This window comes from Tachypleus tridentatus, chromosome 2 (assembly GCF_004210375.1).
Source record: "Tachypleus tridentatus isolate NWPU-2018 chromosome 2, ASM421037v1, whole genome shotgun sequence".
Lineage (NCBI taxonomy): Eukaryota > Metazoa > Arthropoda > Merostomata > Xiphosura > Limulidae > Tachypleus > Tachypleus tridentatus.
This window is the reverse complement of record NC_134826.1, coordinates 152,580,735-152,603,780: the sequence shown is the minus strand read 5'-3', so window position 1 is coordinate 152,603,780 and position 23,046 is coordinate 152,580,735. Positions and strand designations below refer to the sequence as shown.

Below are 23,046 nucleotides of genomic sequence, written 5' to 3'. Positions count from 1 at the left end.
GGTGAGTGCCTGGATTTGTCCTTATATTTACCAGAAGCTGACAGCAACTCCAGCATCTCTCAACTTTTAGCTAAGTGTGCTAAACTAACAAACAGAGATGGATCTATAAAACAAACAGAAGAAGAAGACAGCAAGAGATGGAGAAATGTTGCTCAACCCAGGTTGTTAATCACATATTTTTATTGTACTACAGTACAAAGTGTTAGGACAAGAGAATATTCTATCATTCTTTCCACTGTATGGACCTAATTCTTCCTTGTCATTATGGGATGTAAATTTTAACATTATGGTAATGTTTCACTGATCTCTGTTGACAACTGAGTAAGCCAGGGTGAGAATAGTTATAATTCTTTAGAATTCCCATGTACTTGTATCATAAGAGTTCTGCTTCAGTGAACAAATTGATAAAATTTAGGTTCTGAAATAACTGTTATAGTACTTTATTCAGTGTCTTAACTATATAAAAAGAAGCTAGGAACTTGTATATGATACTGGTATTCACTATAATAAATCAATTTAATAGCACTCCACAAATAAAAAACAGTGTTTAACACTATGTACTTACATTTTGATTGTCATGCCACAGCTCAAAATCCATAGATAATTGTGAGTAGGGCAGAGAGTTTGTATAAAAGTTTTATGTGATGCTGGTTGGACTCTGATAAATTGCTACAGACTTGAAATACTCCAAAACACTGTCAAGTAATCTGTAAATCATGAGACTGAGATAGGTAAATTTAGAAATAAGAAAGGAAGAGGTAGAACACCTAAACTCAATGATACTGATGTTAAGTATCTTTCTTTATGTAGCTTACAGGACAGAAGAAAGACTGTCACTTATAAATAACCATGCACCAGATGATAGAAAAGTGACCACATCTACAGTATCAAGAATAGTCACTGATAATGGAATATTTGGTCATGTAGCAGCTAAAAAGAACATTTAATTTCATCTCCAAATATTGTGAATACAGAGACACTCTGATTAAATATACTGCAACAATGCCTGAAAGGTTGTCTGCAGTCATTAAAACAGAAACACAAAATATTAACTGTTTGCTGAACTCAAGAACTTCCATCAAGTTTCTGTTGTGCTAAATATGAAGATTAATACAATGTTGATGTTTCATCTGTGGTTTATCTATCATTGTTCTATAAAAGTGGTCTGAAATCTGACTTTTTATTTTATCCTAACACTTTTTCACAGTACTGTATGTTTCTGCACTAGTACATATGTTTGTGTTTACCAATGAATAACATCTGTACAATCCAAAGTTGATGTTTTCTTTTGTTAACTTGATTGTCATGAGTTTCCATTGTACTATGAGAATAGAACTTTATATTCTGAGGATACATCCAAATGCTATAATTTAAAGCTCACTACATATCATATATGTTTGTTTACATATCACTTCCTGCTTGGTTAAAGTTCACATTGTTAACCAAATGTGCACGGGATTAGTCTGGTTGACCGACCACAAGTTGGAGGTGAGATATGAACTATAATTCTGAATTTACCATGTTCATCTACATGAAATTCAATAAGGTTTTATTAAAATATACAAGTCTGTTGATCACAAAATATCAGATAAGTAACAAAAGTACATGTAGTCAAGAATTGACAAATAAGTTCTAAGATACTGAGAAGTTGATGTACATGTTAAAGAGTAGAACGTGTGAACTTCATATCTGTAGTTTATTGTATCTAGTACTCACTCTCCTTTAACATGATGTCACTGAACCAAATATGTGACACACTATTAAGTTTATTGTATCTAGTACTCACTCTCCTTTAACATGATGTCACTGAACCAACTGACATCAAATATGTGACACACCATTAGTTATATACAGGTGAATCCAGATGGTTTCTTACAGAGCCCCCTAGTGGCTTAACAGAAATAAAACATTGTGTAAATCTGTGCATAAAAAATAACGAGAACAAATGAATTTTGTGTTAAAAATGGTGGTTTTCCTTACAGAGAACAATGGTGAAAGGTATAACTGAAACACTTGGTCATGCTAAAGATACTAAAGTAACATGTTGAAACACTTGGTCATGCTAAAGATAGTAAAGTAACATGTTGAAACACTTGGTCATGCTAAAGATAGTAAAGTAACATGTTGAAACACTTGGTCATGCTAAAGATAGTAAAGTAACATGTTGAAACACTTGGTCATGCTAAAGATAGTAAAGTAACATGTTGAAACACTTGGTCATGCTAAAGATAGTAAAGTAACATGTTGAAACACTTGGTCATGCTAAAGATAGTAAAGTAACATGTTGAAACACTTGGTCATGCTAAAGATAGTAAAGTAACATGTTTTACTGAATACATAAGATGAAAGGGCTAGCCAGGTGATGACATTGTAATTCTCTTACCACAGTAAATTGTTGTTGATAAATTAAGCACAATCCAAACAGATGTGGACTTATGAGAAGCACTCATTTCAAAAGTTGTGATTTTCATTGTCAAGCAGATTTGGACATATTGTTCTGTTGCTGTTAACAATATGCGAATGTTGATTGTTTACGCACTTTAAGTATTTGCCAATCTCTTCATGTATTTGAAAATTAAGAAGTGCTGAAAACTTATTACAAGTAGTGTAGATATGTTTGAACATTCTGGAAGCCAGTGTAATTCAGAGTTTATGTAACTAAGAAACAATACTGTGATTATTTAACAACTATTATTCTGTAAGATTCAACAGTGTAGGGTAAAATGGATAATTGACAGCCAATATCAAATACTTAGTACAATGTTAATGGTACTCTGTACACTTTGACGCATAAGGTTAATAGAAATGCAGCTGGACAAACACCTTGAGATTACACTTTGCTAAACTACAAACTTGTAGCGTGATAATGTACAGCCTTTCTAAAAATAATCTCATCTGTTTGTATTTAGTTCTAGATGGATAGATTGCTGGTCAGTACCAATTCTTGCTCTCAGCATCACGTACACCTATTATCCTGTATTTCCTCTACTGAAACATCAGTATGACCTTGATGTCACCACTCCAGAGAGGGAGGAAATACTGCTGTCTCCAATTAGGCCTAGCGGAGCTCATAGTAAGCCTAACCAAAAAACACCATCCACAGAAGATTTTGATCCAACAACCTTGCTCCCAGATATTATTGAGGTGGAACTGGAAGTAGGGCCTTCTGTTTTGTCTCTAACAGGTTCTTTGCTACGTCATATATTATTTTTAAAGGTATGCAACGGGTTAACGTCAAACATAAAGCATGACAGATGTATGCTTAAGGTTAATTTAAAATTATATATTTTCACATGAATTACAGTGTATTGTGTTGTTCATACTTTATTATACTCCTCATAGACTTCATGATCTGAAAGTATGTTATAATACCAGAATTTACTGAAAACAACAAAGCATTATGTTATGATTGTCACTTATGATTTAATAATTGAATTGTCTTTACAATATCTGCAGTTTTTTTCATTGTTATGTTGAAAAATGTGCATTACTAGACATTAATAAAATCAAGAAGTGATTTGAATGGATAATGAAAATAAATTATTACAAGTTTAACTCAATAACAGGTATACAACATTTGAATATGGTTTTGTCATCTTTAGCTAGTGGCCATGTCAAAATGTTGCACATTTGTTATTGTCTTAAACTTGTTATAAAGTTTCTTTCTCTACCCATTCAAGCCAACTTTAAAGTTTAATTAGTTTCAAAGTGGATTCCTTGTCATCAACTTGTTATTCTTCTAAAATTATTTGAATTTTTTTTTTCATTTTTAATAACTGTTATTATAATTATAATAAATATTGATTGAAGGTAAATAAGGTTTATCTGAACTGTGGAAACTAAATAATGTACAACAATCAGTATGCTTGAAATTGAAGGTAAATAAGGTTTATCTGAACTGTGGAAACTAAATAATGCTCAACAATCAGTATGCTTGAAATTGAAGGTAAATAAGGTTTATCTGAACTGTGGAAACTAAATAATGCACAACAATCAGTATGCTTGAAATTAAAGGTAAATAAGGTTTATCTGAACTGTGGAAACTAAATAATGTACTACAATCAGTATGCTTGAAATTAAAGGTAAATAAGGTTTATCTGAACTGTTGAAACTAAATAATGTACTACAATCAGTATGCTTGAAATTGAAGGTAAATAAGGTTTATCTGAACTGTGGAAACTAAATAATGTACTACAATCAGTATGCTTGAAATTAAAGGTAAATAAGGTTTATCTGAACTGTTGAAACTAAATAATGCACAACAATCAGTATGCTTGAAATTGAAGGTAAATAAGGTGTGCCATCTCTCTTGCCCTAAATCATATTGAAATAATGCAATATACAAAATGTACAATATATACAGATTCACTCAGCTGCCTATTGGCCCTGGATTCATTCCAAGTCACCACCCTTTTCTCATCAATATCAAAAACAAACTGGCCCATCTTTCTCTCTCATTTGTCTCTGTCTAATTCTTTTGGATACCAGGTCATGTTGGTATATGTGGGAATGTGCTGGGTGACAAAGCAGCAAAGTCTGTCTGTTCTGGATCTGTTATCCCGGTACCCATTTCGTACATGTCCGGTTATCAAATCCAGACTGTACACCAGATGGCAGGCAACCTAGAATGAGCAACACAATAACAAGCTTTTTCAAATCAAACCTTCTCTAGGTCTTTTGCTCTCTTGCTTCTGTAAGGATCGAAGAGAGGAGGTTGTTTTGTCAAGGCTATGTATTGGTCTCAGTTTTTTAACCCACCACTTCCTTTTATCTGAAACTGCTGCACCATTGTGTGGTCTATGTAGCACTCAGATTATAATCATCCACATTTTATTATCATGCCATCGTTACAACCTAGAACGACGACACCGTTTTAAAGATATTTGTAAGGTGGGTTTGCCCTTGACTTTGGTCAATGTTATTGGTGATACTGCCCATCTCACTCATGTTTTTACATTTTTAAGAGCCATTGGTCTTTTACACTTAAATTAAGGTTTTTTACCAGACTATATAGCATTTTAGCATGATTTATCTTACACATTTTATTGTTTTAATATGATTTCTTTTACACATTTTATTGTTTTAATATCATTTCTTTTACACATTTTATTACTTTAACATGATTTATCTTACACATTTTATTGTTTTAATATGATTTATCTTACACATTTTATTGTTTTAATATGATTTCTTTTACACATTTTATTGTTTTAATATGATTTCTTTTACACATTTTATTGTTTTAATATGATTTCTTTTACACATTTTATTGCTTTAACATGATTTATCTTACACATTTTATTGTTTTAATATGATTTCTTTTACACATTTTATTGTTTTAATATCATTTCTTTTACACATTTTATTACTTTAACATGATTTATCTTACACATTTTATTGTTTTAATATGATTTCTTTTACACATTTTATTGTTTTAATATGATTTCTTTTACACATTTTATTGCTTTAACATGATTTATCTTACACATTTTATTGTTTTAATATGATTTCTTTTTCACATTTTATTGTTTTAATTTGGTGTCTTTTACACATTTTATTGTTTTAATATGGTTTCTTTTACACATTTTATTGTTTTAATATGATTTCTTTTACACATTTTATTGTTTTAATATGATTTCTTTTACACATTTTATTGCTTTAACATGATTTATCTTACACATTTTATTGTTTTAATATGGTTTCTTTTACACATTTTATTACTTTAACATGATTTATCTTACACATTTTATTGTTTTAATATGATTTCTTTTTCACATTTTATTGTTTTAATTTGGTGTCTTTTACACATTTTATTGTTTTAATATGGTTTCTTTTACACATTTTACTGCTTTAACATGATTTATCTTACACATTTTATTGTTTTAATATGATTTCTTTTACACATTTTATTGTTTTAACATGATTTCTTTTACACATTTCAATTTTTATTTTGACTTTAACCTGGGACTAGAAAGGCCAACTTCAGGTGACTGACTGCAAATTGAATCTTGATGCTTCCTGGCAAATCTTAATTTTACACATTTTAGTTTTTATTCTTCTTTTGAACTGAACCCAGGGCTATAGAGGCCCTTCAGGTGACTGACAGCAAGGGTGTACTTCTTGCTTCAGTCTTCCTGGCAGTTCCTAATTTTACATATTTTACTTTTTACCTTAATTGCCCTATACCTATACTGTACCACATCTTGTCTGATGCAGATAGCCTTGTAGCTTTGTGCTGATAAACATTGAATACCTACCTACCTCGACCCTTCTGTCTTATAGAACTGTAATGATGAAATTGTTTGTTTTTATCCTATTTTAATAAAAGATGAGAATAATGAGATCTCCATTCACTTTGGATGTATTTTCCAAACTATCTTTAGATATATAGCAGCTTGTTTTGATATCAAGAAAATGCTTCCAAAGTTGAAGTTGTCACTGTTTTATTTCTAGGAGAACTATCTAGGAGAATCACAGCAATTTCATGATTTTGACTTAGTGACTGGGTTAGAGCAGGAAAAACCAGAGGTCAGCACTGCTGAAGGTGATGGGGAAACTTATAAAAAAGAACTTGATATTCGTAACTATCGTCCTTTTGAGGTCACTGTATCCATAACCCTTCATGACATTCAAGGACATTTGATGAAGGTAATTTGTATAGTCCATGAATTTAAAACAGTAGTTTTAATATTGTACTTGTTCTTACAAATTTCACCCTTTTTACACATAAGTAAACCCTTGTTATATGTATGTATATTTTATTGAACTCATAGTTTAGTATCTGAAACGTAGAAATTGTGAGTTTTATTATATTTTTCATCATAAGGGAATGATCAGAGTATGTCTTAGTGGAATGATCTGAATATAGATTGCTTTTGTAGCTGTTTAATTTTAAGTTTTGAAATAAAGCTGAAGTAAACGATACCTGAACACTATTTTATCTGTTACAGTAAATTATCCACTATAGCAATAAAACATTTTTACATTAATCTTATTGTATGCTTTGGTGGTTAATAAAGTTTGAACTGTTTTGTCTCTTCAGAATTGTACTAAAGATGAGCCTCCCTGCCCATCTCTCTATCTTGAGCGTCTTGGAATTGAAATACATAAAACTTATCGAGAGACAAAGCTACAGCTATTGCTGTCACCTTTGGTACTTATTGCTGCCGACAATGTAGAAAGACATGAAAGTCAACAAAATCTAAAAGAGGGACATTTGACAATGGCAGCACTTCAGGTGTAATATGACTTTTTTGTCACTTAATTGTAAATAATACTTTAATAAAACATAATCTCATACATTGTCATGAAAGTATTTATTGTTAAATGATTATTATTTTGTATATCATTAGTGTTTTTATGGGATCAGTAAACTTGTCACTTTCTTAAAGAAATTGTGGCAGAAAACCTTTTAATACTGTCTGTTTTTATATGAACTTGTGTATACTGTGAAAAACACATTCTATTAAAACATGGGAAATAATTTCATATAGTTCTTTTATAATGAGAAAATGTAGTTTTCTGACATGCAACATGTGACCAGTAGTTTGTCTCTCTTACAGGTTAGGGGCCATGCTATGTTTTCTGATGTGGGACGCCCTCTAGACAGTGAAACTCTAGAATATGCTTGGTTAGTGGAGGTTCAAGTAGGAGATATAACAGGCAGACTTACCCTACCTCAGGTATAAAGACTTTCACATTTTATCTTTCAATTTTTGTTTATTAAAAATATTTTATGAAGTTAAATAAATAATTAACTGTTGGATATAGGATGGTTTCCAAATATGTTTCATACTTGCAGAATTTTTGAACTTTTATAGACATCTAATTCAGAATAATTCAAAGCTCTCTGGAAATCATATTTAGTTGTATGGCTTATAACTGTCTGTAATAAGATCATATCACAGGAACTATCTACAGTTCGTAATGTATATTGTGTGCTGCTTTATTTATGTTTGTGTGTCACATCGAGCAAAGATACTTCCACATTCCTACTTTAGTCTGTGTGTGTATGGCTGCTGTGAGACTGTCATGTGCATTAAATATACTTCCACATACTTACCTTAGTTTGTCTGCATATGGCTGCTCTAAGACTATCATGTGCAGTACAGATACTTCCACATACATACCTTAGTTGTCTACATATGGCTGCTGTAAGACTGTCATGTGCAGTACAGATACTTCCACATACTTACCTTAGTTTGTCTACATATGGTTGCTGTAAGACTGTCATGTGCAGTACAGATACTTCCATGTTCTTTGGAACCAACTCTGATTAGAGTGATATAGAAAGAATTTAATTGTAACTTTATCATTTTCAAACAGGTGTTGTTTTTGTTGTCATCATTGGAGAAGTGTTGTTCATGGTTAATATTTTAAAGTATCACTGTTGATGATTCTGTGTTTATCTCTCTTTATATAGTTCAGTATGAACAGTCTTAAGGTATTAGTACAGCTTATATATAGTTTATATTACTTATGTAGACCTTATCTATATAATTCACTCCTAACTTAACATCTTTCAACACTATAGTTTTCCACATGTGACAAGCTGTTCTCTTAATGTTTTTGAAGGAACATTTAATTTTACAACTGGTTCATTCCTATCTTACTTGTTCAACTTGCAACAAATCAATACACCTGTCTTACGTGTTATTTCTGGTACTATTTGTTATTGAAAGTATCAGGTAACTGTTTGTATTTAAGACTAATACACTCCAAGTGCAGTAAAGCCTTCAAAATACACTCATTCTTCATACAGTTTTGTTTTCTTTAAAGTGCTCAGATTATTTGCATTTTATTTTAAATTTGTTTATTACAACACTTTTACAAACAGTGATTAATTTGTATTTTATTTTAAATTTGTTTATTACAACACTTTTACAAACAGTGATTAATTTGTATTTTATTTTAAATTTGTTTATTACAACACTTTTACAAACAGTGATTAATTTGTATTTTATTTTAAATTTGTTTATTACAACACTTTTACAAACAGTGATTAATTTGTATTTTATTTTAAATTTGTTTATTACAACACTTTTACAAGCAGTGATTAATTTGTATTTTATTTTAAATTTGTTTATTACAACACTTTTACAAACAGTGATTAATTTGTATTTTATTTTAAATTTGTTTATTACAACACTTTTACAAACAGTGATTAATTTGTATTTTCTTTGTCTCATATATTTTTTTGCTGTCATTGTATATTAGAAAACAATTCTGTTATCTTATGAGCAACTTTTTACTTGATAATACAAACTATCAAATGTTTGTTCCACACTTCTTACTTGTGTAATACTTGTAATAAATATTAATGATGTACATTATTCTAGTTCCTACTTCTGTAATACTTGTAGTAAATATTAATGATGTACATTATTCTAGTTCCTACTTCTATAATACTTGTAGTAAATATTAATGATGTACATTATTCTAGTTCCTATTTCTATAATACTTGTAGTAAATATTAATGATGTACATTATTCTAGTTCCTATTTCTATAATACTTGTAGTAAATATTAATGATGTACATTATTCTAGTTCTTACTTCTGTAATACTTGTAGTAAATATTAATGATGTACATTATTCTAGTTCCTATATCTATAATACTTGTAGTAAATATTAATGATGTACATTATTCTAGTTCCTCCTTCTATAATACTTGTAGTAAATATTAATGATGTACATTATTCTGGTTCCTACTTCTATAATACTTGTAGTAAATATTAATGATGTACATTATTCTAGTTCCTATATCTATAATACTTGTAGTAAATATTAATGATGTACATTATTCTAGTTCCTACTTCTATAATACTTGTAGTAAATATTAATGATGTACATTATTCTAGTTCCTACTTCTATAATACTTGTAGTAAATATTAATGATGTACATTATTCTAGTTCCTATATCTATAATACTTGTAGTAAATATTAATGATGTACATTATTCTAGTTCCTATATCTATAATACTTGTAGTAAATATTAATGATGTACATTATTCTAGTTCCTACTTCTATAATACTTGTAGTAAATATTAATGATGTACATTATTCTAGTTCCTACTTCTGTAATACTTGTAGTAAATATTAATGATGTACATTATTCTAGTTCTTACTTCTATAATACTTGTAGTAAATATTAATGATGTACATTATTCTAGTTCCTATTTCTATAATACTTGTAGTAAATATTAATGATGTACATTATTCTAGTTCCTATTTCTATAATACTTGTAGTAAATATTAATGATGTACATTATTCTAGTTCCTATATCTATAATACTTGTAGTAAATATTAATGATGTACATTATTCTAGTTCCTACTTCTATAATACTTGTAGTAAATATTAATGATGTACATTATTCTAGTTCCTACTTCTGTAATACTTGTAGTAAATATTAATGATGTACATTATTCTAGTTCTTACTTCTGTAATACTTGTAGTAAATATTAATGATGTACATTATTCTAGTTCCTACTTCTGTAATACTTGTAGTAAATATTAATGATGTACATTATTCTAGTTCTTACTTCTGTAATACTTGTAGTAAATATTAATGATGTACATTATTCTAGTTCCTACTTCTGTAATATTTGTAGTAAATATTAATGATGTACATTATTCTAGTTCTTACTTCTGTAATACTTGTAGTAAATATTAATGATGTACATTATTCTAGTTCCTATATCTTTAATACTTGTAGTAAATATTAATGATGTACATTATTCTAGTTCCTACTTCTATAATACTTGTAGTAAATATTAATGATGTACATTATTCTAGTTCCTATATCTATAATACTTGTAGTAAATATCAATGATGTACATTATTCTAGTTCCTATATCTATAATACTTGTAGTAAATATTAATGATGTACATTATTCTAGTTCCTGTGTCTATAATACTTGTAGTAAATATTAATGATGTACATTATTCTAGTTCCTATATCTATAATACTTGTAGTAAATATCAATGATGTACATTATTCTAGTTTCTACTTCTATAATACTTGTAGTAAATACCAATGATATACATTATTCTAGTTCCTACTTCTATAATACATTGAAAATATATCATGTTTGTTATTTAATTGTAGAGCACATGATTGGTAAGTTGAGACTTTGTTTCCTTCTTCCCATGTTGGAATCATTTGTAAAACGTATGATAGGTAAGTTGAGACTTTGTTCCTTTCTTCCTACGTTGGAATCATTTGTAAAACGTATGATAGGTAAGTTGAGACTTTGTTCCTTTCTTCCTACGTTGGAATCATTTGTAAAACGAATGATAGGTAAGTTGAGACTTTGTTCCTTTCTTCTTATTTTGGAATCATTTGTAAAACGTATGATAGGTAAGTTGAGACTTTGTTCCTTTCTTCTTATGTTGGAATCATTTGTAAAATGTATGATAGATAAGTTGAGACTTTGTTCCCTTCTTCCTACGTGAGAATCATTTGTAAAACGTATGATAGGTAAGTTGAGACTTTGTTCCTTTCTTCTTATTTTGGAATCATTTGTAAAACGTATGATAGGTAAGTTGAGACTTTGTTCCTTTCTTCTTATGTTGGAATCATTTGTAAAACGTATGATAGGTAAGTTGAGACTTTGTTCCTTTCTTCTTATGTTGGAATCATTTGTAAAACACATGATAGGTAAGTTGAGACTTTGTTCCTTTCTTACTATGTTGGAATCATTTGTAAAATGTATGATAGGTAAGTTGAGACTTTGTTCCTTTCTTCCTATGTTGGAATCATTTGTAAAACACATGATAGGTAAGTTGAGACTTTGTTCCCTTATTAATGTGTTGGAATAATTTGTAAAACATATGATAGGTAAGTTGAGACTTTGTTTCTTCCTTCCCATGTTGGAATCATTTGTAAAACGTATGATAGGTAAGTTGAGACTTTGTTCCTTTTTTCTTATGTTGGAATCATTTGTAAAACGTATGATAGGTAAGTTGAGACTTTGTTCCCTTCTTCCCGTGTTGGAATCATTTCTAAAACATATGATAGGTAAGTTGAGACTTTGTTCCTTTCTTCCTATGTTGGAATCATTTGTAAAACGTATGATAAGTAAGTTGAGACTTTGTTCCTTTTTTCTTATGTTGGAATCATTTGTAAAACGTATGATAGGTAAGTTGAGACTTTGTTCCTTTCTTCTTATTTTGGAATCATTTGTGAAACGTATGATAGGTAATTTGAGACTTTGTTCCTTTCTTCTTATGTTGGAATCATTTGTAAAACGTATGATAGGTAAGTTGAGACTTTGTTCCTTTCTTCCTATGTTGGAATCATTTGTAAAATGTAGGATAGGTAAGTTGAGACTTTGTTCCTTTCTTGTTATGTTGGAATCATTTGTAAAACTTATGATAGGTAAGTTGAGACTTTGTTCCTTTCTTCCTATGTTGGAATCATTTGTAAAACACATGATAGGTAAGTTGAAATTTTTTTCCTTTCTTAATGTGTTGGAATAATTTATAAAATGTATGATAGGTAAGTTGAGACTTTGTTCCTTTCTTCTTATTTTGGAATCATTTGTAAAACGTATGATAGGTAAGTTGAGACGTTGTTCCCTTCTTCCTATGTTGGAATCATTTGTAAAACACATGAAAGGTAAGTTGAGACTTTGTTCCTTTCTTTTTATGTTGGAATCTATGAAATAGAAGAGTATAGATGCTTTTATATCTGTTTCAGCTTTACCATATTGTTGTGGGTGTAGAAACGTTTGTGCTTCAGTTTAAGCATATTGATGGAGACCTTCAACTGCCTACTCCATATCATTATTGTCAGCATGACCTTCTTCAGTTCCAGTGTCCAGAGTCAACACCCTCACAGCCTTGTCTGAATCCAGAAGATGCAAAGTACAGGATGACCCGTTTGTCAGTAGATGCTATTGAAGTGTGCATAGTGGAGTCAGGAACAGCCTTAAACTTGGAGGTAAAAAATCTGAACCAATCCCAAGTTAAACTATTTGTAATACTTAGCTGTATCACTAGTCTACTTTGAATGGTAGAACAGTCATAAATACAATTTAAATATAATTCATAACTGTTTTCAAAGTATTTATGGACAGCATGAACATTGAACTTAAATTTTAGTAGTCACTGTAATATTTTTAATTTTATAAAGCATCATCTTGTTTTATTTTTTTCTCTTCTAGTCTTTTTATTTAATTCCATATAAACAAATTATGTTGTGTAAAACATTGGTCTCTCTTATTTAAAATGATTGATTCATCAAATGTGCAAAACAAGTAAAATACACCATATATTTTTAATTAGACATGACTACTGACAAAGTTCACCTTATAATGTTGTTTATTCATGGTGCAACACCATACCTTTTAAAATTACTTATCTTACCCTGAGAGCAAATTCCACACTTTGACACTCAATACATCACTAGTTATAACTTAGAAACATCTGTTATGTCTATGCTTGACACCTAATAAGTACTGTATTGAGAGCTGAAATGGTTGTTAAAGCTTTACTCATTAAAAATCAAATTCATAGCCAACAAGATCTACTACTGAAGTTAAATTTGTTTGCTATGCTAAATTTTCAGGAAGTTAGTTTTTTTCAAAAATCTTTAGATTATAATTAATAAAGTTGTATGTTTTTTTCTTCTGTTTTATGGTAGTGTATAAAATATTTACCTCAATCATTAAACAGTTTTCTGTTATTATTTTTCAGTTTTTCCCAATTCGATTAGCAACATGTAATCTTCATGGTGGTCTCACTAGTTCTGGTCTGTCAGCTTTGATTCAGCACATCTGTGTGCGTCAGTATGCTTTAATTTCTTCACTCTCTGCAGGATCATCATCTTCAAGTGCAACTAGTCAGTCTCAGACTCTTCATCCAGACATCTGGCTTGAGGTTGGGGCTGTAAGTCTTGGACCTGTGTTTCTTGATTCTATTATGTCATCATCTCCTGAATACATGACTTGTGTACAAGATACATTTTTGAAAATTCATGACCAAAAACTGAAACATCTTTGGTTTTTGTGGCCTCCAGAGGAAGTTGTTGCTCCACAATCAGTGGAAGGGAAGTGTGGTTGTGTGGGTGGATGTGCTTTCTTTGGTAAAACAGAAATGGTCAGATTTTCTTCCAACCCCATAAAGCACGCATTACCACTGGTAGTGACTCTGTTTTGCTAGATTTCATATCTTATCCAATGATGATTATGGTTTTGGTCAAAGCCTTTTAAATAAAGGAGAATTTATATTTGATATCTCTGATAGTTCTTCTGGAGAAACTTCTAGAAGCAGTCCTGAACCATCGGATAAATGTTGCATGTTTTTCAGTGGATTTCGAAGCCAGATGACATCTAAATCACATGAAGGTTTTCAAGGAGAACTACTAAAGAAACAATCTCCAAAACAAGAAGCCAACATGAAGACTTACCTGAGGTGTCCAAGAATGCCTGGATACCATCTTCTCTTGATTCTAAGAGAGGAAAGCGAGGCAATGTTATATCAATGCAACCTCATGGAGGAGCTGGACAATGCCCATCTAAGCGATTTGTCGCGTCAGTTCAGTAGCCCTACTCGTTCCTCCTTAATGAAAACTTCAAGTTTTTTGTCTCATGGAAGTCCATTATTCTTATCTGTGCCAGGCTCCAACAGTAATAATGACACCTCAGATGTTTCCATTAGCAGAAAGGAAGTTCACACAGTGAAAGTGAAAACATTTCCTAGAAGACAGAGATAAAGGTGAAAATTTAAATTCTAACATAACCTCCCATAAACACAATTCAAGAATTTCTCTAAATGGTTGGCCCAGTGTACAATCAGCTGCAGATAGGAAAAAACGAGCAAGCAGTTTTACAACTAGAGATCGGAGTCCAAAAGTGGTTAAAAGAGCAGTTTCGACAGATTCAGCTCAGTCGTTGGATATGTTTTATTCGGCCGATGAAGACAGTGAAACCTCAGGAACAATTGGTGATACGTTAGCTGTGGATATGCCACTCATAAAGAAAAGACATTCCACGCCTTCAGGAAATAATGGAAAATTACAAAAGCTTGAAGAAAAGTGTTCTTCATTTCACGGGGAGGAGGGTTGCACGACTCGAGAAGGTAGTCGTACTTCTTCATCTAGTAGCACCCAGCACGACTCTCCTGACTCTCACTCTGTTGTATCTAGCTCATCATTCATCTCAGCAGTTTCATCACAAGAAGATATCGCTCTAGTAAACCTTCACAACCAAATGGATAAACCCATTGTAGAGTCTCCCCTATTGATGTCATGCTACACTGCTTACATGACACAACTAAAGTGCCTCAATTGGCAGGAACCCCCCCCTTTGCCTCATCTAACTCAACAGCCTGGAATAACGCGAGGCTGGCCCAAACAGACACTACCTATTTCTACGCTCCACGACACGCTGGAAACCAAAATTTACTCCACTAGTGAAAGGTTTTACTGCGATACACATGATTGACAAGAATCGATCTGGTCGATATGCAAGAAACCACTCTTTGAATCAACAACATTTTGGTAATAAAGAAGACAAGGCCTTCTTTCCTGGATCTCTGCATTCAAAATTTGAAAGAAAAACTAGTAAACGTAAGTAAAACTATATGTATCACTAATGTCAATATACTTTATCAATGTTAATATTCTTTATTAGTTGTCCTGTTAATTTGTTGCTGACTTATTCTCTTGTGAGAATTTTCTTTACAGATCGTTAATAATAATTATAGGAGTAAAGTTAACCTACTGGTATTATTATCGTATTCTTGTGACAGTGTTTTATGATCATTAATAATAATTTGTTCATGGTTATAGGAGTAAAGTTAACCTACTGGTATTATTATAGTGTTCTTGTGACAGTGTTTTATAATCATGAATAATAATTATAGGAGTAAAGTTAATCTATTGGTATTATTATAGTGTTCTTGTGACACAGTGTTTTATGATCATTAATAATAAATTGTTCATGGTTATAGGAGTAAAGTTAACCTCTGGTATTATTATAGTGTTCTTGTGACACTGTTTTATGATCATTAACTATAATTTGTTCATGGTTACAGGAGTAAAGTTAACCTACTGGTATTACTAGAGTGTTCTTGTGACACAGTGTTTTATGATCATTAATAATAATTTGTTCATGGTTATAGGAGTAAAGTTAACCTACTGGTATTATTATAGTATTCTTGTGACACAGTGTTTTATGATCATTAATAATAATTTGTTCATGGTTACAGGAGTAAAGTTAACCTCTGGTATTACTATAGTGTTCTTGTGACACAGTGTTTTATGATCATTAATAATAATTTGTTCATGGTTATAGGAGTAAAGTTAACCTACTGGTATTATTATAGTATTCTTGTGACACAGTGTTTTATGATCATTAATAATAATTTGTTCATGGTTACAGGAGTAAAGTTAACCTCTGGCATTACTATAGTGTTCTTGTGACACGGTGTTTTATGATCATTAATAATAATTTGTTCATGGTTATATGAGTAAAGTTAACCTACTGGTATTATTATAGTGTTCTTGTGACACAGTGTTTTATGATCATTAATAATAATTATAGGAGTAAAGTTAACTTGCTGGTATTGTTATAGTGTTCTTGTGACACAGTGTTTTATGATCATTAATAATAATTTGTTCATGATTATAGGAGTAACGTTAACCTCTGGTATTACTATAATATTCTTGTGACATTATTTTATTATCATTAATAATAATTTGTTCATAGTTATAGGAGTAAAGTTAACCTACTGGCATTATCATAATGTTCTTGTGACACAGTGTTTTATAATCATTAATAATAATTTGTTCATGGTTGTAGAAGTATAGTTAACATACTGGTATTATTATAGTGTTCTTGTGACACAGTGTTTTATAATCATGAATAATAATTTGTTCATAGTTATTGAAGTAAAGTTAACCTCTGGTATTACTATAATATTCTTATGACACAGTATTTTGTGCATCATTAAGAATGAATAGTGTGTGTGATGTAGGAATCAGTTATTATAGTATTATGTAAGTCAGATAGTGTAACTCAGTCTGTCTTGTAGGAGAAGAGAACGTTGGGAATGAACAACAAATGCACACCACCATGGTTATCAAGTTGAGTGGTGATATTAACATCATGGTTTCACCCCTACAAGCTGAAACCTTCAAAAAGTAAGTAGACTTTCTGGGCCCACTACATTTAACACTGCTTTTCACTTCTTAGAATGTAGGTTTAGCTTAAACTTTTCAGAACTAAAACTTTAGCACTTTTCTTATATTCCAAAGCTTGAATTGTTATTACCTGTAACTCCATATTGAATAGTGTCATTTAAAGTAATCAGTTAATCAAACTTATGATAAGATATGTCACAAAAGTAATGAGTTGCTAAAAATTAGTGTCTCTGTTATTACAATTTGTAATAACAATTGTATTGATTCAAGTCAATGAAATATTGACTTTATTCTTCTCTATTAAGTCACATTTGGTCAGTTTAGTTAGTGTTATGACTCATAAAATCAAGTATCTTATTGGAGTTAGTGTGTCTATTATTACTGTTCCAGTTATTCCAATTATTGAAGTCTAATGTGAGAATAATTGATTAAAGAATCTAATAATAAGCAGTAGTTTCTCCACAATGTAGTAAAACGTAGTCAAGTTGTAATAGTATCTCAATACTGTACTATCACACGATCTCATATTAGTTTCTAAACACAGTATTATCCTAGAATCTAGTAGCAGTAATTTTGAAACACTATACTAACCTAGAATCTAGTAGTATTAGTAGTTTTGGAACACTATACTAATCTCCAATCTAGTAGCAGAAGTTTCTGAACACCTTACTATCCTAGAATCTAGTAGCAGTGCTTTCTGAACAGTATACTAATCTTGAATCTAGTAGCAGTAGTTTTGGAACAGTATACTAATCTTGAACCTAGTAGCTGTAGTTTCTGAACACCTTAGCAATCTACAATCTTATAGCAGTAGTTTCTGAATACCTCACTAATTAAGAATTTAGTAACAGTAGTTTTTGAACATGATACTGACCTAGAATCTAGTAGCAGTAGTTTCTAAACATTATACTAACATGGAATCTAGTAGCATTAGTTTCTGAACACCATACTAATCTATAATATAGTAGTAGTAGTTTCTAAACACCTTAATAACCTAGAATCTAATAGCAGTAGTTTCTGAACACCTTACCAATCTAGAATCTACTATCAGTAGTTTCTGAACATTTTACTAACCCAGAGTCTAGTAGCAGTAGTTTCTGAACTACTACTAATATAGGATCTAGTTGCAGTAGTTTCTGAACACAATACTAACCTAGAGTCTAGTAGCAGTAGTTTCTGAACACAATACTAACCTAGAGTCTAGTAGCAGTAGTTTCTTAACACTATACTAACTTAGAATCTAATAGCAGTAGTTTCTAAACATTATACTACCAAGAATCTAGTAGAAGTAGTTTCTGAACACTACCAACCTAGAATCTAATAGCAGTAGTTTCTAAACATTATACTAACCAAGAATCTAGTAGCAGTAGTTTCTGAACACCTCACCAATCTAGAATCTACTATCAGTAGTTTCTGAACATTATACAAACCCAGAGTCTAGTAGCAGTAGTTTCTGAACTACTACTAACTTAGGATCTAGTTGCAGTAGTTTCTGAACACTATACTAACCTTGAATCTAGTAGCAGTAGTTTCTGAACACTATACTAACCTTGAATCTAATAGCAGTAGTTTCTGAACACTATACTAACCTTGAATCTAGTAGCAGTAGTTTCTGAACACTATACTAACCTTGAATCTAATAGCAGTAGTTTCTGAACACTATACTAATCTAAAATCTAGTTGCAGTAGTTTCTGAACACCTTTCTAATTTACAATCTTGTAACAGTAGTTTCTGAACACTATACTAACCTAGATTCTAGTAGCAGTAGTTTCTGAACACCTTAATATCCTAGATTCTAATAGCAGTAGTTTCTGAACACCTTAATATCCTAGATTCTAATAGCAGTAGTTTCTTAACACCTTAATATCCTAGATTATAATAGCAGTAGTTTCTGAAAATCTAACTAACCTAGAATCTAGTAGCAGTAGTTTCTGAACATCTAACTAATCTAGAATATAGTAGCAGTAGCTTCTGAACATCTAACTAACCTAGAATCTATTAGCAATAATTTCTGAACACATTACTAATTAAGAATCTAGTAGCAGTAGCTTTTGAACACCTTACTAATTACGAAACTAGTAGCAGTAGTTTGTGAATGCTATACTAATCTAGAATAGAGTACTGATAAATCTAGTAGTAATAGTTTTCCAACACTCTAGTAACAATACTAACAACACTATGTAACACAAATTTTGTTTCTGGATAGTATGTGTTATTTCTTAATTGCTTATGTTGTAAAAGTACAGAAAATGGCCATTATTCCCTTTAAACTTTGCTTTTGTGATCTGAATAATGAAATGTAGAAATTAACCTATTTTCTATGTAAAAACAGGCAAATTTGCACATTTACATTTACATAAGGTCTGAATAAAACAACATATGAATCAAGATTTACATGTATTTATACTAAAATTATATAAAAATGAACAAAAATGTTTCGAAGTCAGTAGGTTTTTGAGATTTGTGACTGTAATGTAAATCACTTTCAAGTATCAGGCCCCAAATATAGTCTCCCATCATGTTTTTGTTATACGCTCCTTGGTAGCAGCTTTAAAGTCCAGTATATCTTGAAGGAAACGCTTCCCTTGCTTCTCTGAGTATGCTCCCATGTTCTCCTTCAATTTATCAAGATGAGCATCAAGGATATGGACTTACAGGGACATCCTGCAGCCCATTATTTTTCTAGTTCTTCACCAGAGTCTTAACCAGTTCCACATAATATTTTGCCTTGTGATTGCCCAAGAAGCCCTGAACCAGTGCAACAAAGCTTCCACAAACTTTATATCATTCCTGCTGAGCTTCTTGGGGAATTCTGTTCACTCCAGGATCTTCTTTATTTGTGGTCCAATGAAGACACCATCTTTGATCTTTGTCTCAGCCAGCTTAGGGAAGAAGTCTTGAAGGTACTTGAAGGCTGCAGACTCCTTATCAAGAGCTGTAACAAATTGTTTCATAAGACCCAATTTTATGTGCAATGGTAAGAACAACACCTTCTGGAGGTCCATTAGTGGCTCACACTTAACATTGTGTCTCCCCACAGAGAATTCGGTCAATTGTGGCCAGTGCTTCCTGTTGTAGTGCTCTGTGGTGTCCCTGCTGTCCCAGAGGCAAAAATAACAGGGAAAATTGGTAAAATCTCCTTGGAGACCCATCAGGAATGCCACTATTTTAAAGTCTCTAATAACCTCTCAGCCATACTCATCATACTTCAAGGCTTTTAGCAAGGTCTTGATGCTGTTGTATTCCTCTTTGAGGTGCACCAAAATATATTTGAATTTTAAAAGGTCTAAAGTTTGTAGAATATAAAATCTTACTATTAAAGCAAGCAAAATTGTTTGTCTTACCTTCTAGAGTTGTTTGCAGTGCTCGCAGGTAAAGCGAGGTGCCCTGGGTTTGTCTTGATACCCAACAGATATGCTGAAATATGCCTTGTAGGCTTCACACATTTTAGCAGATTCTGTTACAGAGTACATTTTTGCTCTTGTCTTGATAAATTCGCCAAATACATTGCAGAATGTGTCTGGGGAATGCTTGCAGCTTCTTGATGCCATCTCTAATAAAATCAGATGGGTCTATTTGTTCACTTAGGCAGCTAGAGCTAAACTGAAGTGGTGAGGGGTGAGCCCCTGTATATTTATTGCTATGGAAAGTTCGAGAAAATTCTTATAAGTTTTACAACATTCTAGAAAGTTGAAAATTCTTATAAGTTAGAGAAAATAATTTTTATCAGCCACTCAGCACTAAATCTACCTGGAATGTTCTGGAAAATGGGTAAATTTGAAAATTTCATTATCCAGGTCACAAAAGCAAAGTTAAATAAAAATAGGTCTTTTCCATTTACTTTAGGCATAAGCAATTGGGAAATAACACTTTCTGCCCAGAAACAAGAAAAAGTACAAATTTTGTTACATAGCGCAACTGTCAGTAACAATACATAAAGAATCATACAATGCCGAGACAAAAACTGGCGTGAACAATCTAAATATAAAGCTGCAAATAATGTTAACACAGGAACTTGCATTGACAATATATATATGTAGACTCAAACAACATAAATATAAAGATTTAGACAATACTAACGAAAAGTAGTAGTAAATATCTGTATGTAAAGATTGAAGCAGTGCTTACAGAAATCTACTTGTACTATATATATATATATAAACAGTGCTAACACAAACTGGCAGTAGGAATCTGCAACAAATCAAACAGTGCCAATGCAAAAACTACTGGTAACAGTCTGTACATGAGAATGTTAGACAAAATAGTAGTGCTTTAAAGTTACTGCATATCTATCAAGATAATTCGCTGAAAAGTAGTTTTTTCCACTTGACAAAAAAATAGTGCTTTAAGGTTACTACATATATATCAAGATAGTTAACTGAAAAGTAGTTCTTTTCCACTTGTTTGCAATGTAGTTATGTTCATCAAACTGTTTTATTCATGTTTCATTTTCAGATAAGAGGTTGTTTTATTCATGTGTTTTATTTAAGTAGGTTTTAATCATTAAAAACTATTTTGCAATTACTTTTCAGCTTTGTCGATGCCATCGATCACGCTAGCTGGACTTCATCCCTGACTGTCTTGAATCACTTGCATACAGCTTGTTCTCACCATGTAGAAAAACTGAACCAACTGAAAAAGGAAAAAGTGTTATATCTTGGACAGCTGAGAGCTGAAGCTGAAAAACAAGCTGGCGACAAGTTACAGAAAGAATCTAAGAACCCAAAGATATCTCTTGCTGCTAGTCCTAGTGGTTCTTTAGGTGGTAACAACTATGAAGAGACTAAAGTAGAGCGGCTTCACATTTTTGTGCAGGTTTCAGAGGCAAGTATAGACACCTGTATTTTATGTATTTATGACCAATTTAAAAGTACTAGTCCAGGACGCTTGACAAATCCTGGATACCAGGTCACTAGATTCATTTTTATGACATAGATTGAATCTCAAGTGATCAATTCAGCCTTACACCCACCACTATACTGGTGCAGGTATGTTGATGATACAATTACTGGATTCACATCTACAGAACACACACTCAGTTTTTTTCAATCACGTTAACTTGATACACCCCAACATTAAGTTCACCTGTGAACAGGAAAAACCTAACCATATAGCATTTCTTAACCTCAAGATCACTAGAACTGATACACAATTTAAAACAGAAATACACAGAAAAATTACCCATACTGGATTACACATTCCCTGGGACTCAGCATATGAAATAAAACAAAAACTCAATATATTAAGAAACCAAATAAACACAGCCACAAAACTATGTTCACCTGATAAACTTAATGATGAAACCAACAAAATAAAACAACATTTCATCAACATTAACAAATGTCCTCAAAAAACCGTGAAAAAAAACAAGTCAAACCTAGACCAACAACAATCGAACAACAATAAATCCCAAGATACAACAAACTACAAAACCTTACACTGCTGTATACCTTGTGTTCCTGACATCAGTGAAAAAATAACCAACATCTGAAAATAACTTATAACAAAACACAACATTCCAGTAAAGACCAAAGTTTTTCAAGAACCAGGTGCAAAACTAAAGCTCATGTTACATGAAAACTATGCTGACAAACACAGCAACAACTGCCACAACTTCTATATTGGAGAAACAAACAGAAAAATGGAAACTAGATTCAAAGAACAAAAAAAAACATCTTCACACATTTTTTGAACACTGCAAATCAAATAAACACAACATAACCATAGAAAACACCCAGATACTAAGTATGGAAACAAATATAAACAAGCACAAAATTAAAGAAGCCCTACTTATATAGAAACTAAAACCAAAATTAAACCAATATAAAGGAACATCTTTATACCTATACTAGTTAATAACCTAACATCCAACTGCAACATCCCATACAATCCTGTACCT

The 23,046-nt window shown here is 31.5% G+C and overlaps 1 protein-coding gene across 1 annotated transcript in view; it reads left to right on the top strand.

Annotated features, from left to right (window-relative positions):
- The window catches only part of LOC143245648 (bridge-like lipid transfer protein family member 1), a 225,671-nt gene that overhangs the window by 50,708 nt on the left and 151,917 nt on the right, over window positions 1-23,046 (top strand). Inside the window, 13 exon segments of the mRNA XM_076491997.1 lie at window positions 1-161; window positions 2,910-3,216; window positions 6,454-6,648; window positions 7,043-7,237; window positions 7,563-7,682; window positions 12,701-12,943; window positions 13,699-14,086; window positions 14,089-14,151; window positions 14,154-14,534; window positions 14,695-15,328; window positions 15,360-15,571; window positions 17,038-17,146; window positions 21,680-21,971. Of these exon segments, the coding sequence (XP_076348112.1) occupies window positions 1-161; window positions 2,910-3,216; window positions 6,454-6,648; window positions 7,043-7,237; window positions 7,563-7,682; window positions 12,701-12,943; window positions 13,699-14,086; window positions 14,089-14,151; window positions 14,154-14,534; window positions 14,695-15,328; window positions 15,360-15,571; window positions 17,038-17,146; window positions 21,680-21,971 (3,300 nt within the window).